Below are 17,341 nucleotides of genomic sequence, written 5' to 3' on the forward strand. Positions count from 1 at the left end.
TAGATAGATAGATAGATAGATAGATAGATAGATTCCCCGAGTTTTACAATCCACATACTGGGAGAAGGCAGGTAATGTTTTGTCCAGCGTTACATGGTTAAAGCCTCCAGCGATTAGCACAAGTGCCTCAGGGTGCTGCGTTTGTAACTTAGCAACTGCAGAATGGATGATGTCACTCGCCATCTCCGTGTTCGCTTGAGGGGGGATGTAAACAATAACAGCAATCACGTGTCCAAACTCTCTGGGCAAGTAATAGGGGTGCAGACTTACGGCCAACAGTTCGATGTCCCTGCAGCAAGTGGAGATTTTAACGTTTACATGTCCTGAGTTGCACCACTTTGTATTGACATAGAAAGCGAGTCCTCCACCTTTCTTCTTTCCGCTGGTACTTGCGTCTCTGTCCGCTCTAACTGTGCTAAACCCGGGTAGCTCCACGTTAGCATCTGGGATGATAGACGTTAGCCACGTTTCACTAAAACACAGCAAGCTGCATTCTCTGTAGGTTCTGACATTTTTCACCAGCACAGCCAGTTCGTCGATCTTATTTGGTAGTGAGTTTACATTTCCCAGGATCACAGAAGGCACCGGTTTATAACGCCATTTTCTCTCAAGTTGTCTCGATTTAATCTTATCTTTTATCTTTGCGCCGGCTCGGCTGCCCCGATATCATCTTCTTACCTCGTCCGGTAAATAAGGAACCACACCGGCATAAGCATTTCTTCTCAGTGCTTTAAGCTGACTACTTGAATAGGCGATTCTCGGAGTGTAAAAATCCATGTCAAATAGTAAAATAGTAAAAAGTGTCCAGGGAGCAATTCCACATAAAAGTAAGTGGTAGAAGTGATCAGTGAAATAGAGAAAAATAGGGATAAAAAGGTAAAAAGGTAAAGTCATATACGGAGCTGCTGGAAATCCTGCCACTCGGATGCGGCGCCGGAAATTATATCATACATAGAAAACAAGGAAGAGCTCCAAAGAGCGCTGAAGAAAAAAGGCATACAAGCATATTCATAAGTGCAGCTACTACGGAAACAAAGCACGATGTAAACCGTAAGTTTAAATTAAGTTCAGAGACACGCTCCCACTGCCGTTTTTCATGCCTACGACGAATGGAGTTAAAATTGCTGTAGCAAGAAACTTATAAGTGCCGGGTCTTAGCTAACATTAAATAAAGCCGTGGACATCGCAACATCACACAAGACAGCAGCTCACGTGAACTGACTGAACGCAGTACGAGTGATCACTTCCATGAATCAAACCTGTTCAAAAAACACATTACACAATTGACAAGGTAGGAAAAGAATATGCTCCGAGCTGAGCTCCACAGCTAACGTGGTCTTGCAGAAGAAACTTCGTCACGCTGCCACCAAATACTCACAGAAAAATCCACAAGTTAATACACACGCTGTCTCTAGAGTTTCTCCACACTCTGAAAGTATTCCTCGCATCCCCATTATACCCTCTGATTTCCCATTTCAATTCAAATGCTTCCAATTTCCAGTAAGGCTCTGCTTCGCGATGACAATTAATAAGTCTCAGGAACAGACCCTACAAAAGGTTGCCATTGATTTGAGGCAAGATTGCTTTTCTCCTGTACAACTATACATTGCATTCTCAAGAGTAAGCTCGCACAGCTTGGTCATATTACAACCGGAGTGCTGAACTGACAACGTGGTATACAAAGAGATCCTTAACAAATAGTTATTGGTATATTTTCCCTCAGTTTAAAAAGGTTTTCTTTTCTTCTTAATAAAAGTGTAAAAGCTGTACTTTGTTGCTGCAAAGCGCAGGGATTTTGCTATATACAGTATATATAAATATACTGTACGTATGTATGATGTATATATATATATATGTAGATATATATATATATATATACATATGTAGATGTGTGTATATATATATATATATATATATATATATATATATATATATATATATATACACTCACCTAAAGGATTATTAGGAACACCTGTTCAATTTCTCATTAATGCAATTATCTAATCAACCAATCACATGGCAGTTGCTTCAATGCATTTAGGGGTGTGGTCCTGGTCAAGACAATCTCCTGAACTCCAAACTGAATGTCAGAATGGGAAAGAAAGGTGATTTAAGCAATTTTGAGAGTGGCATGGTTGTTGGTGCCAGACGGGCCAGTCTGAGTATTTCACAATCTGCTCAGTTACTGGGATTTTCACGCACAACCATTTCTAGGGTTTACCAAGAATGGTGTGAAAAGGGAAAAACATCCAGTATGCGGCAGCCCTGTGGGCGAAAATGTCTTGTTGATGCTAGAGGTCAGAGAAGAATGGGCCGAATGATTCAAGCTGATAGAAGAGCAACTTTGACTGAAATAACCACTCGTTACAACCGAGGTATGCAGCAAAGCATTTGTGAAGCCACAGCACGCACAACCTTGAGGCGGATGGGTTACAACAGTAGAAGACCCCACCGGGTACCACTCATCTCCACTACAAATAGGAAAAAGAGGCTACAATTTGCACAAGCTCACCAAAATTGGACAGTTGAAGACTGGAAAAATGTTGCCTGGTCTGATGAGTCTCGATTTCTGTTGAGACATTCAAATGGTAGAGTCAGAATTTGGCGTAAACAGAATGAGAACATGGATCCATCATGCCTTGTTACCACTGTGCAGGCTGGTGGTGGTGGTGTAATGGGGATGTTTTCTTGGCACACTTTAGGCCCCTTAGTACCAATTGGGCATCGTTTAAATGCCACGGGCTACCTGAGCATTGTTTCTGACCATGTCCATCCCTTCATGACCACCATGTACCCATCCTCTGATGGCTACTTCCAGCAGGATAATGCACCATGTCACAAAGCTCGAATCATTTCAAATTGGTTTCTTGAACATGACAATGAGTTCACTGTACTAAAATGGCCCCACAGTCACCAGATCTCAACCCAATAGAGAATCTTTGGGATGTGGTGGAACGGAGCTTCGTGCCCTGGATGTGCATCCCACAAATCTCCATCAACTGCAAGATGCTATCCTATCAATATGGGCCAACATTTCTAAAGAATGCTTTCAGCACCTTGTTGAATCAATGCCACATAGAATTAAGGCAGTTCTGAAGGCGAAAGGGGGTCAAACACTGTATTAGTATGGTGTTCCTAATAATCCTTTAGGTGAGTGTATGTATGTGTATATATATATATATATATATATATATATATATATATATATATATATATATATATATAAATAAACTGCTCAAAAAAATTAAAGGGACACTTTGAAAACACATCAGATCTCAATGGGAAAAAGAAATCCTCATGGATATCTATAATGATATAGACTGGGTAATGTGTTAGGAACGAAAGGATGCCACATCGTTTGATGGAAATGAAAATGATCAACCTACAGAGCCCTGAATTCAAAGACGCCCCAAAAATCAGAGTGAAAAAATTATGTGGCAGGCTAGTCCATTTTGCCAAAATTTAATTGCAGCAACTCAAAATTGTATGCAGCACTTTGTATGGCCCCTGTGTTCTTGTATACATGCCTGACAACATCGGTGCATGCTTCTAATGAGATGACAGATGGTGTTGTGGGGGATCTCCTCCCAGATCTGGACCAGGGCATCACTGAGCTCTTGGACAGTCTGAGGTGCAACCTGGTGGCATTGGATGGACCAAAACATAATGTCCCAGAGGTGTTCTATTGGATTTAAGTCAGGAAAGTGTGGTGGCCAGTCAATGGTATCAATTCCTTCATCCTCCAGGAACTGCCTGCATACTCTCACCACATGAGGCCAGGAATTGTTGTGCACCAGGAGCCACTGTGCCAGCATAGGGTCTGACAATGGGTCCAAGGATTTCATCCTGATAACTAATGGCAGCCAAGGTGCCTTTGTCAAGCCTGTAGCGGTCTGTGTGACCCTCCATGGATATGCCTCCCCAGACAATCATTAACCCACCACCAAACTGCTCATGCTGAATGATGTTACAGGCAGCATAATGTTCTCCATGGCTTCTCCAGACCCTTTCACTTCTGTCACGTGCTCAGGGTGAACCTGCTCTCATCTGTAAAAAGCACAGGGCATCAGTGGTGCATCTGCCAATTCTGGTATTCTATGGCGAATGCCAATCGAGCTGCATGCTGCTGGGCAGTGAGTTCAGGGCCCATTAGAGGACATGGGGCCCTTGGGTCACCCTCATGAAGTCTTTCTGGTTGTTTGGTCAGAGACATTCACACCAGTGGCCTGCTGGAGATCATTTTGTAGGGCTCTGGCAGTGCTCATCCTGTTCCTCCTTGCCCAGAGGAGCAGATACTGGTCCTGCTGAAGGGTTATGGACCTTCTATGGCCCTCTCCAGCTCTCCTAGAGTAACTGCTTGTCTCCTAGAATCTCGTCCATGCCCTTGGGACTGTGCAGGGGGACACAGCAAACCTTCTGGCAATGACACGTATGATGTGCCATCCTGGAGAAGTTGGACTACCTGTGCAACCTCTGTAGGGTCCAGGTATTGCCTCATGCTACAAGTAGTGACACTGACTGTAGCCAAATGCAAAACTAGTGAAGAAACAGAAAAGATGAGGAGGGAAAAATGTCAGTGGCCTCCACCTGTTAAACCATTCCTGTTTTGGGGGTCATCTCATTGTTGCCCCTCTAGTGCATCTGTTGTTAATTTCATTAACACCACAGCAGCTGAAACTGATTAACAACCCCCTCTGCTACTTAACTGACCAGATTAGTATCCCATAAGTTTCATTGACTTTATGCTATACTCTGATTAAAAAGTGTTCCTTTAATTCTTTTGAGCAGTATATATATATATATATATATATATATATATATATATATGTATGTACATATATGTACAGTGGGTACGGAAAGTATTCAGACCCCCTTCAATTTTTCACTCTTTGTTATATTGCAACCATTTGCTAAAATCATTTAAATTAATTTTTTTCCTCATTAATGTACAAACAGCACCCCATATTGACAGACAAAAAAAAAGAATTTTTGAAAGTGTTGCAGATTTTTTAAAAAAGAAAAACTATCACATGGTCCTAAGTATTCAGACCCTTTGCTCAGTATTTAGTAGAAGCACCCTTTTGAGCTAATACAGCCATGAGTCTTCTTGGGAAAGATGCAACAAGTTTTTCACACCTGGATTTGGGGATCCTCTGCCATTCCTCCTTGCAGATCCTCTCCAGTTCTGTCAGGATGGATGGTAAACGTTGGTGGACAGCAATTTTTAGGTCTCTCCAGAGATGCTCAATTGCTTTTAAGTCAGGGCTCTGGCTGGACCATTCAAGAACAGTCACAGAGTTGTTGTGAAGCCACTCCTTCGTTATTTTAGCTTTGTGCTTAGGGTCATTGTCTTGTTGGAAGGTAAACCTTCGGCCCAGTCTGAGGTCCTTAGCACTCAGGAGAAGGTTTTTGTCCAGGATATCCCTGTACTTGGCCGCATTCATCTTTCCCTCGATTGCAACCAGTCGTCCTGTCCCTGCAGCTGAAAAACACCCCCACAGCATAATGCTGCCACCACCATGCTTCACTGTGGGGACTGTATTGGACAAGTGATGAGCAGTGCCTGGTTGTCTCCACACATACCGCTTAGAATTAAGGCCAAAAAGTTCTATCTTGGTCTCATCAGACCAGAGAATCTTATTTCTATATCTAAGAGTCCTTCAGATGTCTTTTAGCAAACTTCAAGATAGAACAGAACAACTCCTCTATTCCTCACTGCATGTTCATTTTTAATCTATACAAAGAATACAAATCTGTAGCACAGGTACAAAGAACATTTTGCATTAAGTTTAATGTACCTCAGCGAGGAAGAATTTCTTCTTGTCGCACTGTATGAAAGTGGTCTGATAAAAGCCCATCAGCTGGTTTTGTGAAGGATGTGTTTGTTAGACAACAGAGAATATGAAAATATGAAAAGGTTCAGATAAGCTGTAGACATTCAGTAAAATGTTAGTTGGCAGAGTTAAACATTTTAAACTGATCTCAAATCAGTAAGATTTATTCTGTGAGGAGGAGGAGTTGCTGAGGTTAGGTGCACGCACTGATACAGCGCATTGCCACACCCACCACATGACAAACCAACTGAAGACCCCAGGTTAGGACCCGAGTGCAGCCATGCAACGGGTGACACCTCAGCACCACACTAGTTCAGATGGAATGGAACCAGTGTGAGGTTTTTTTATGGTGGCTGGAGTGTCAATTCTGTCACCAACCCCAAGGTTTTTTCCTGCAGGTCGGAGAGCCTACCTACAGGGCTAGGTGCAGATTAATGTCATACCCAGGACGGAGCAATTGCAGGTCATCCATATAAAATACAAATAGCAATATTATTACTAAAAAAAAGTAAACTCTATTTGTTTGTTTGATTTTTACTTGGTTAATTGAATTGTTAAATGGAACCGGGGTATATGAAGCTTTTTGCAAACTCATTTAGTAAAAAGTATTGTTAATGGTGGAGGTCATTTTAAATACTTTGCTTTAAAAAATGTTATTTGAAACCAGGTAAATAAGCTGCATCAATTAATAAATTATTTAACTACTTTGTGCTTTATCTAGTATCATATGTCAATTGAATAAGTTAAGTGACCTTTCATATGATTCTTTCAAATGTAATTATTTCAGTTTCAAGCACCAGGTGCTCCATGTATGGAGTTTGCATGTTCTCCCTGTGTGTGCGAGTATTTCCCCCCAGGTGCTCTGGTGTCCTCCCATAGTTCAAAGATATGCTGGTTAGTTAGAATGGAAGTACTAAGCTGGCACTTAACGTGTATATGTGTATTCACCCTGCAATGGGCTGGCACCTTGTTCAGGGGCTATTCCTGCTTTGTGCCCTGTGCTTGCTAGAATAGGCACCAGCTGCCCTGTGACCCAGCTCAAGATAGCAGGTTTGGACGAATGGAGTATTGTTTTAAAAATAAGCTTGTTTCCCACTTTTCTCTTTTAGTAATATTCATATGAGACATAGGTTTTGAAGAAAACAAAAATGTTTACTTTTTTATTATATGACCATTGTTATTTGTTTCTTTATGACCCTGCTGCCATTATGATAATAATCATTTTCTTGGGCCCCAGTATGGTGCTGATATTCTTATCTGGGGACTTAGATTAAAAAATTTAAGAAACCCTGCACTAGGATTACAAGGGAAATGCTGCTTGTAGCGAAGCAGTAAAGCACTCTGCAGACAGTGTAGGACTATCCCCCCTATTTCACATCCTTCTCTTTGATGCGCTTTAGACTCTGTGGTGGACAAACCACCATACCCTGCCCTTTCTTCTCTTTGATGAGCTCTGGATGCTGAAGGGGACAGCAAACTAAAGCGCAATGTTGAATTCAAAGATGAACCGCAGCTGGTAGCTAGGTGTGAGATTTAGTGGTGTAACAAGTGCAACATGTGTTTGTGTATTGAACCACCTGGTAAAAATTACGATAGTACGACTGGTATCGGGGAGGATGGGGTTTTGAAGAGTAATTCATTATTTGCTTCAGGACGGTTTTAGTACTGTGGACCAAAAACTGGTATTGATGACAAAAGTCCAAATTTTAGTACTGGTCCAACACTAGACAGGAGGCTAGAAGAAGCTACATGTGTCCATAAGAAAGCTGGGTATTTCCTCTCAAAAAACAATTTAGTCATTGCACTTACAACCAGGAAATCACTGCTGCCATTGATACTTGTGGCCTCTTAGCTACTCTCTTTAGATTTAAATAATTTTTTTTTTTTTTAAACGAGTACCAAACCTTTTTTTTTTTTTCTTATCATCCTTCATTTGCAGTCCTAGTAGGAGCGCTGCAAGTTCCATCTTAGGCTGCATCTCATTCTTTTCTGCAGTTATGATTCAGGCTTCCAGGAAAACAAGCATAAATGGAGGGTAAACTTACCGCCTGCTAGTGTTGATGGTTCTCTATCTTTTCCAGAGTTTTTGTCCAGGACTGAAATATGTCTGGTGTTGAAACTTGTTTTGCCCTTACCACTAGGAACCTTTTTGCCAGCAAGTCACCATTTCACAATATAGGCATTACAACAGGAATGTACTGATTTTAATGCCATATTTAAAATGAACAATTAAAGCTAGCAGTCTACCATCATAACTGATTGATTTGCTAAGAATCTAAGAATATGCAATTAGTATTTGATATAATCTGCCCTAATACTTCAGAAAACACTGTTATAATGATCATGTACTAAAATTTTAAATGGCATTTAGCAAGAAGAGCAATTACAGAAAAAATAAAATAACTGACCAAAACAAACTGCTTGAGGTATTTCCACAAACATTTCATTTCTAAAAATTTTATTCTACTGATTTAGAAATCTAAATCTAATGTTTTCAGGAGGAATATGATGAGAGTGCTAAAGCATTTAATAACAAGCACACAACAAAAATAAAATAAATCCAAATTAACCTTTTAAATAAACTTTTTAAATATGCTAAATTAAGGCATTAATTACTTTTCTAATCTAATGTTGACTACAAATAAGTGTATCTTAAAATGCCTGTTCCATTCCATCAGTGCTGTAGCACCTCCTTGAGGTCACTATTAATAATTAACTAAGCATCTCTTAATGTACACTTTAACAGTAACATACAGAAAAGCTCTTAAATGTGAATCATAAAATGTGAATAAACGCATAAAGAATGTGCAATTCATGCATAATAAATAATCCAGTTATTCAGGCCTTAATATTCTTTTAGGCTTTGAGTTTACTTGTCAATATCATGCAGAAAAGGAGAATAAGGAGACCAATAATATGTACTGTATTTGCTCAGCCTTTCTCATGCCGATGTAAACCCGTAGTTTCAATTTCTTCAATTATTAACTACTAAACAAGAGACTACAATAAAATTAAACACTGAAACAAAAAAGAAATCTTAATTGAGCCTTTCTGAAACTATACATTCAAATACATGAAGAAAAAGGGGAATGGGAGAATACTTTAAAATTGATGGTTGCTGAAAATGACCTCCTCAAACATCACCCAACAAAGCAAATGTTAAACGGCACAGTTTGTGGAGATAGAGACAGACTGAGTAAACATATGACGCAAATTGAAAAACAGGGTAAAATATGCTGTTTTGTATAATAATACATAAAGCTTTTAAAAGATCCATGAAGCTTTTCACAATAAAATGCCTCAATTCTGCACTCTAGGGTTACAAAAACTAACTTCACAAAATAAGCAGTTTTCACTTATTTAGATATGATTTAGGTTAAGCTAGTTAGAGGATGTCATGTTACAAACTGTGATTCCAACGTCTTTTAAACAAAAAACAAAATCCTACTGCTCGCTGATTCAGTCTCTATCATCAAAGTGTGGAAAGGTGATTAAGTAATTTCTGCTCTTCAAGCTTTCAAAGTAGGCAAAACCAAAGACTAATGTAATTAATTGTGCAGTAAACTGTTAACTGTTTACCTTAACTAAGGTTGTCATGGATTTTTGGGAGATAAACATTTTGTGTTTAAAGCTGACAAAGAGAAACTATACCTGATTACCTTTCAATAAATGTGGAGATTGCATGTTGAACATCTCAAAAGTCACAGTAACCAGCAGCACAATATATTACCTGAAAAGCAGTGGAAGTATTTTGTGACCAAGTCATTGTTGAGAAGAGTGGCTCATCACTTTCTAACGCTTCAGGGCCATCAAAGATGCATTCCAGGGACTCAACCTACAAAGGGGCAAGTTACTGTTCCTGTTTGAATAAGAAACTGCTGCACAAGGAAGTGATGAAATAGTACAAACAGAAATGCATGCTTAATCATCACATGAAACGTTTTTTAGAGAGACAGAGATATAGACGGAGAGGAGAGAGAGAGAGAGAGAAAAAGAGAGAACTTTACTTGCCCCCAGGGAGAAATTTGGCTTTTTACAGAAGCTTTTTAAATAAGAACACAAATATTTACAAGGCTAATTTCATGTCTTAATACATAGGAATATCACTAAACCTTAAACACAATGATTACCAAGCACCAAATGGGCCATGGGTTTCACAAACAAATCTTAAAACACAGAGGGGCTGATGAATTAATATTAATATAATAGAAACTGTATGCTAAATGAAAATTCCTGATAATCTGTGTGTGGTGTTTGCAGTTTCATTTAACAAAACTTTGCATTTTGCAAAAATTTCACTGAAGGTGAGAAATTCTGGTTTCAGAAACATTACGTGTTTGAAACGAAGACGAAGACAGAAATTCAAAAACAGTACCAGAAAAAATGTATTATGAATCAATTTGCTGATACAGAGCAATACTGCTGGTATAATGGCCTCCAACAAAAATGTTCAATAGTTTTGACAGTTTGCATAGAAATGTAGAACACAAACACATACCTTGCAAAGTATGCAGGTCAATTAGAGGTTTTCAGTTATACAGTATGTAGAATATGAAAGATGCTTTGACATCTTCTTCAGGTCTGTATTTTTATTGCACAAACATGCACACAAAAAGATTTTCTTTAAAAAGTTGAAAAAATACTTTAGTGTTCAGATCTCGGTAACTGGGCAGCTTTCATTTTCCATATGTAAAACTGCTCTAATATGTTAAAAATATAAGATACTAGCAAAATATCCGTGCTTTGCAGCGGAGAAGTAGTGTGTTAAAGAAGTAATGAAAAAGAAAAGGAAACATCTTGAAAATAACGTAACATGATCGTCAATGTAATTGTTTTGTTACTGTTATGAGTGTTGTGGTCATATATACTGTGTGTGTATATATATATATATATATATATATATATATATATATATATACACACACACACACATTATATATACAGTATATATATCTATATCTATATATATATATATATATATATATATATATATCTCTAATATCTATATAGAGTGGTGTGAAAAACTATTTGCCCCCTTCCTGATTTCTTATCCTTTTGCATGTTTGTCACACAAAATGTTTCTGATCATCAAACACATTTAACCATTAGTCAAATATAACACAAGTAAACACAAAATGCAGTTTTTAAATGATAGTTTTTATTATTTAGGGAGAAAAAAAATCCAAACCTACATGGTCCTGTGTGAAAAAGCAATTGCCCCCTTGTTACAAAATAACCTAACTGTTGTATATCACACCTGAGTTCAATTTCCGTAGCCACCCCCAGGCCTGATTACTGCCACACCTGTTTCAATCAAGAAATCACTTAAATAGGAGCTGCCTGACACAGAGTAGACCAAAAGCACCTCAAAAGCTAGACATCATGCCAAGATCCAAAGAAACTCAGGAACAAATGAGAACAGAAGTAATTGAGATCTATCAGTCTGGTAAAGGTTATAAAGCCATTTCTAAAGCTTTGGGACTCCAGCGAACCACAGTGAGAGCCATTATCCACAAATGGCAAAAACATGGAACAGTGGTGAACCTTCCCAGGAGTGGCCGGCCGACCAAAATTACCCCAAGAGTGCAGAGACAACTCATCCGAGAGGTCACAAAAGACCCCAGGACAACGTCTAAAGAACTGCAGGCCTCACTTGCCTCAATTAAGGTCAGTGTTCACGACTCCACCATAAGAAAGAGACTGGGCAAAACAGCCTGCATGGCAGATTTCCAAGACGCAAACCACTGTTAAGCAAAAAGAACATTAGGGCTCGTCTCAATTTTGCTAAGAAACATCTCAATGATTGCCAAGACTTTTGGGGAAATACCTTGTGGACTTATGAGACAAAAGTTGAACTTTTTGGAAGGCAAATGTCCCATTACATCTGGCGTAAAAGGAACACAGCATTTCAGAAAAAGAACATCATACCAACAGTAAAATATGGTGGTGGTAGTGTGATGGTCTGGAGTTGTTTTGCTGCTTCAGGACCTGGAAGGCTTGCTGTGATAAATGGAACCATGAATTCTACTGTCTACCAAAAAATCCTGAAGGAGAATGTCCGGCCATCTGTTCGTCAACTCAAGCTGAAGCGATCTTGGGTGCTGCAACAGGACAATGACCCAAAACACACCAGCAAATCCACCTCTGAATGGCTGAAGAAAAACAAAATGAAGACTTTGGAGTAGCCTAGTCAAAGTCCTGACCTGAATCCAATTGAGATGCTATGGCATGACCTTAAAAAGGCGGTTCATGCTAGAAAATCCTCAAATAAAGCTGAATTACAACAATTCTGCAAAGATGAGTGGGCCAAAATTCCTCCAGAGCGCTGTAAAAGACTCATTGCAAGTTATCGCAAATGCTTGATTGCAGTTATTGCTGCTAAGGGTGGCCCAACCAGTTATTAGGTTCAGGGGGCAGTTACTTTTTCACACAGGGCCATGTAGGTTTTGATTTTTTTTTCCTCCATAAATAATAAAAACCATCATTTAAAAACTGCATTTTGTGTTTACTTGTGTTATATTTGACTAATGGTTAAATGTGTTTGATGATCAGAAACATTTTGTGTGACAAACAAGCAAAAGAATAAGAAATCAGGAAGGGGGCAAATAGTTTTTCACACCACTGTATATCTATCTCTCTCTCTCTCTCTGTATATTGTCACGCACGCACGCACGCACGCACGCACGCACGGGAGGCAGCTAAAGGGCTCGTGTGAAGGCAGTTCTGAGGCATACCGGGATGTGGCAGAGTGCACTAACTCTCTCACTTCCCTGTAGACCAAACCCGGGAGGCTCCACCTGGCATTCTTGACATCACTTCTGGGACCGAACCAATGGAAACAGACCTTACCAGCTCCGGCCCCCCTGATATCACATCCGGGCCTGATCCAATGAATAATGAACACGTGCCTGATCCTTATGACCTCACTTCCTGTCTTCCCCTTTAAAAGCCTACCCTTTTCCCTTCTCCCGCAGTATGGTTTAGGACTCCATTGTATGCACTTCAGTGCAAATTGCTTTTAAAAAACGACTTTTGCAGCCAGGATACCAAATTATATGGGTGGCTGCCCCAAACCTTTATCTGTCTTTGTCTAGTTTTGTGACTATATATATATATATATATATATATATATATATATATACATATACATATATATATACATACACACACACATACATACATATACATACTGTACATACATACACACACACACATATTGGTGTCATACCATCGAAATAAGTACGTACATTGGTTTCGGTTAGCGCAGGGAAGCCGCCTACCAAATTTCGTGAAGATGGGGCCATAAATAAGAAAGTTCAACATGGCAGACGTTGTCGACAGTTATGACCGTTACGTGTAGAATTTCAAAATAAAACCTGCTTAACTTTTGTAAGTAAGCCTTTTATTAGTATAGATATATACTGTAAAATAAAATAAAATATTAAAAAAAACTTTGTTGATCACGTCAGGCTCAACAAAGAAACAAATTACTCGTATAGAACTTGGAGAATTAAATTTTTCTATCTGTATGGTTTACTTAATAAGTAAATAAATAAATAAGGGGTGTTTTTTACATTATTTTGAAATGTTCATCAAAGCCTACCAAGACATTTAAATTGGCTAGGCTAATTCCTGTTATTTACATGGTTCTTGTGTCAGTTTCACAAATTCTTAACAATGCTATGATAACACTACAGTCAAATATTTTTAGATTGGTTTCAGCCTAAGTTGTTATACATGTGAAATCCTTATATTTAAAGTTCTCCACACTGTTATATTCTCTTTTAGTTATTAAGAGTTGTTTGTACGATAGCTTATTGTTCAGCAAAATGTAGTCAAACTTTTATTGACTTACTTACTGTCTGAGTTGTTAATATTAACAGTGTAAAATTGGACAGAGAGAAGAAAAAACTACCTCAAAATAGCAGCTGTAAAAAGTACCATTAAGTAAATGAAATCTACAAGCATCAGGCCTGTTCTGGTTCCAAGCATTAGTGTGAAAGTGGTGTTTTATCAGCTTGCCTGTTTATATACTGAAAGTAATAGCCTGAGATCTTTACAGAAAACAAAGCATTTTTTCACAGAAAAAGCTACAAATGAAATTAAGGTAAATCCATTTTGAAGGATTTAATATAGCTTACATTTTCTTGGTAATCTAAAGTTAATTCATCTATATTTTTTTTCTGAAATACACACATGTGCACTCATTGCTGAGGTTGCTTGCTTGCAATCATACATCTAAATACTGTTTGTTTATTTTCCCAATTCTACTTGCCTAACTTTTCAGTCTTGTATGCCTTAGGCATATAAAGGAATTTTCAAAATGATTATCTATAATATTTGTAAAATTATTATCCATATCTAATTACAGTATTACTTATGATGCAGAATTCAAGTTTTTGATGTATTATGCTTACATGCATAATGGCTTTTTCAAAGTAGATACAATAATGCTACAAAAATAAAACAGAAAAATACTCAGATGAATAGACAAGAAACAATGCAAAACTTTATTAGAGACAGACAAAAGGTAGTTAGCTATTATAGTAAGGTGCTCCAATCCAAAGTGTGTATCTCATGTATATGGCCATCTTATACTGCTGATGAAAAAAGTTATAAACAACAATGTTCAAAGTTTGAATGATAGGTAACCAAAGAATGCAGTTTTCACAAGGTTGGGAGCATGTACTGAGTGTGCTACCAAACCCACCAAACAACAAAACACCTCAGGACAGAAACATGGAAAATATACAAATAATTTTATGAATAAAGTGGCAGAAGAAAATCCAGATAATCATTTTTTTTACCCACACAGCCTGAATTCAAATAAATCAAATTTTAAGGGAACTTATAATTGACAACTGAAAACAAATGTCCACAATTTTCAGAAAATTGATATATACAGAAAAACTGTTTGGAAAAAAGAGTACCGTGTTTCCAATAAACAAGAAAAATGTTTGCATGAATAACATCCATCATTTGGATTTCTGGAGTGGTTTAAGCCAACATATAGTATGTGAATGAGTGATGGACTGCACTCAAGTCATTCCATAGATTTTCAACTTCAATAAATTAAGGACAAATATAGTACCAGATCACTTCTGTGTCATTCCATGTGAATCAACTAATGGTCCATGCATTCTGGACTCAAAATGTAATTCTGGAAACATTACCAGGTGTACCCATGTTAGTCAGGAGATATACCCCGTAGATATTTTTTGATGTAAGATCAATACTTTCCAATATAGAGCCAGTTTTTCAAGGGGACAGGGGTTTCAATTTTTTCCGGCATCATTTTTTCATCAAATTTCACATAGCTCAAGAACTAAACCACTGAGGAAAACTCCAACTTTGCACGCTGGTACATTAATTGGTATAGTATGTGACTTTAAAAGCATTACTGTAAGTATTAATTGCTATTACACTCATTCATTTTAATTTTACTGTGTCTGCATATTTACTTTATGACACCGTATCTGAAAATGAATAAATAATGAATAAAATTTAGCAATAAATGAATTTGTCTTAGTTTTGAGCTGTTCTGAAACTAATAAATGAAAATTAAAGAGCAACTAAGCTTTCTTTAATGTATATTATTTACATGATATATGTGATAATTTACATTTACATAGGAATATCTAAAAGTACTAACAAGTGGTGGCTTTGAGGCTAAGGATCTGTGCTGGTATCCAGAAGGTTGCCGGTTCAAATCCCCGCCACTGCCAAAAGAAATCCTATTCTGCTGGGCCCTTGAGCAAGGCCCTTAACCTGCAATTGCTCCAGGGGCGCTGTACAATGGCTGACCCTGAGGTCTGACCCCAAGGGGTATGCAAAGACTAACAAATTCCTAATACAAGAAATTGTATAAGGCAAAATAAAGAACAAAAAAAAATTACCTTAATTTATTGATGGGTGGTTTATGACATAGATTACTATTTTACAATATATTCATATATTTCTTTTAGAAAATGCCTTTTTTGCTTTATCAAAACAAAGAACAAAGTTTGGAGTACAAGCAAGTTAAATGACTTGGTAACGGTCACACAATAAGTCAGAAGCAATAATTTAACTGGCAGCTTGTGGACTCAAGTCCAGTACTGTAAAACATTGTTTGCCTATGTAACACAGCAGATATTGCTATTTGCATCACAAAATGGATTCAAGAAATTCAATAAAAAATAAAAAGGCAAGTTGTTTTTCGGATAAGAAAATACAAAACACCATTACAGTAACGACATAGGTTTCAGTGATTAGAAAAATTGACTGCATGTAAATCATCTGTATTTCTTAGCACCCTGTGTGTTTTGAGATGTTTATACAAGCTGATGCACAAAATGCAAATATTAAACAATATAAATGTATAACTGTAATGATCTAAAATGTATGAGGTATGATGCCAGGCAAGAAAGCAAAAGACCACACACTATTAACAGAAAAAAGCAACTGAACACACATCGAAGGCAAACTCTACAAAAGAAACAACCAACACCATTACATAAATGCCATGCTCATTTTAGAATACGTAATTTGCTTCAGTTACACAGCAGGAAAGAAAATATTAGTATCTTCATTTAAAATAAAAGAAATCAATGTCTTGTCTAGACTTAATGTTATTAGTTTCATTTTCTTCTCTGTTCTTACTAATAACAAGCAAATATGCACAGCAAACTTTTAGAAATTTTTTAGATTTGATTTTTACAATTAAAGATAGCCAACCACACACCACAAGGGGGTGCAACATAGCTTTATTTTAGAAATCTTTTCCTTGGTAGCTACTTTCCCTTTGACTGAAAAATAACCACATATATTTTAATATGATAAAGTAATTTTAGTAAGGTGAGCTTCTTAAGTAAATACACATATTAAAATGATTTCTTAAATGCCATTCAAAGAAAAAAGTGGAGTGTTTCCTTTTTAATTTTTAAACAATTTTCTAATTTATAGTCTGTGATAGGCTGGTGCCTTATCCTGGGATTAAAATCTGCCTTGTGCCAAATGCTTGCTAGATAGGCCCCACTTCCCAATGACCCTTGCTCTGGGTAAGTGGGTTTAGAAAATGGTTGGATGGATAGTTTGTGGTATATAAGTTTGATTCAAAAATGCCCAATAATTGTTATGAGCAAAACATATTTACTTATATTTTGGATGGATCAGCAATCAAATAAGACAGACAAGCAGAAAAGCAAATTACTTCAAAATTTGTGTTTACCACAATACATTTAAACATTTTCCTAGAAGAAGCTGAACAGCCATTGTTCAATTTCCAGATTACAAAAAGTAAACAAATTAATCTTTAGATATATTGCATGGTGTGAAACTACATATGTACTGTCTAATTTTACTTACTGCTGTGCAAGTTAGTTAATTAAAATACACACTTTTCTCCTAAACTTTGTTTTTTGGTTTCTGCTAAGGAGCAGCAAGGGAATTTTAATGCTTTTCCCCCCCATTAGAAGGGCTTTTTTGTCCTGTACATGAGCAAAGGTAGTTATATGTATTTCAAACAA

General features: G+C 37.5%; 1 protein-coding gene across 17 annotated transcripts in view; it reads right to left on the reverse strand.

The window, feature by feature from the left end:
• Window positions 1-17,341, reverse strand: part of dlg1a (discs large MAGUK scaffold protein 1a) — a 562,325-nt gene that overhangs the window by 321,222 nt on the left and 223,762 nt on the right. For 2 of the 17 annotated variants that reach the window (XM_039758468.1, XM_039758459.1), the window contains exon 1: window positions 9,565-10,392. The exons of the other annotated variants lie outside the window; for them this stretch is intronic. In XM_039758468.1, the coding sequence (XP_039614402.1) occupies window positions 9,565-9,600 (36 nt within the window). In that variant the 5' untranslated portion in view covers window positions 9,601-10,392. Of the gene's footprint in view, window positions 1-9,564; window positions 10,393-17,341 lie in introns of those variants that run through there. 17 annotated transcript variants of the gene reach the window in all.

This window comes from Polypterus senegalus, chromosome 1 (genome assembly GCF_016835505.1).
Source record: "Polypterus senegalus isolate Bchr_013 chromosome 1, ASM1683550v1, whole genome shotgun sequence".
Taxonomy (NCBI): domain Eukaryota; kingdom Metazoa; phylum Chordata; class Cladistia; order Polypteriformes; family Polypteridae; genus Polypterus; species Polypterus senegalus.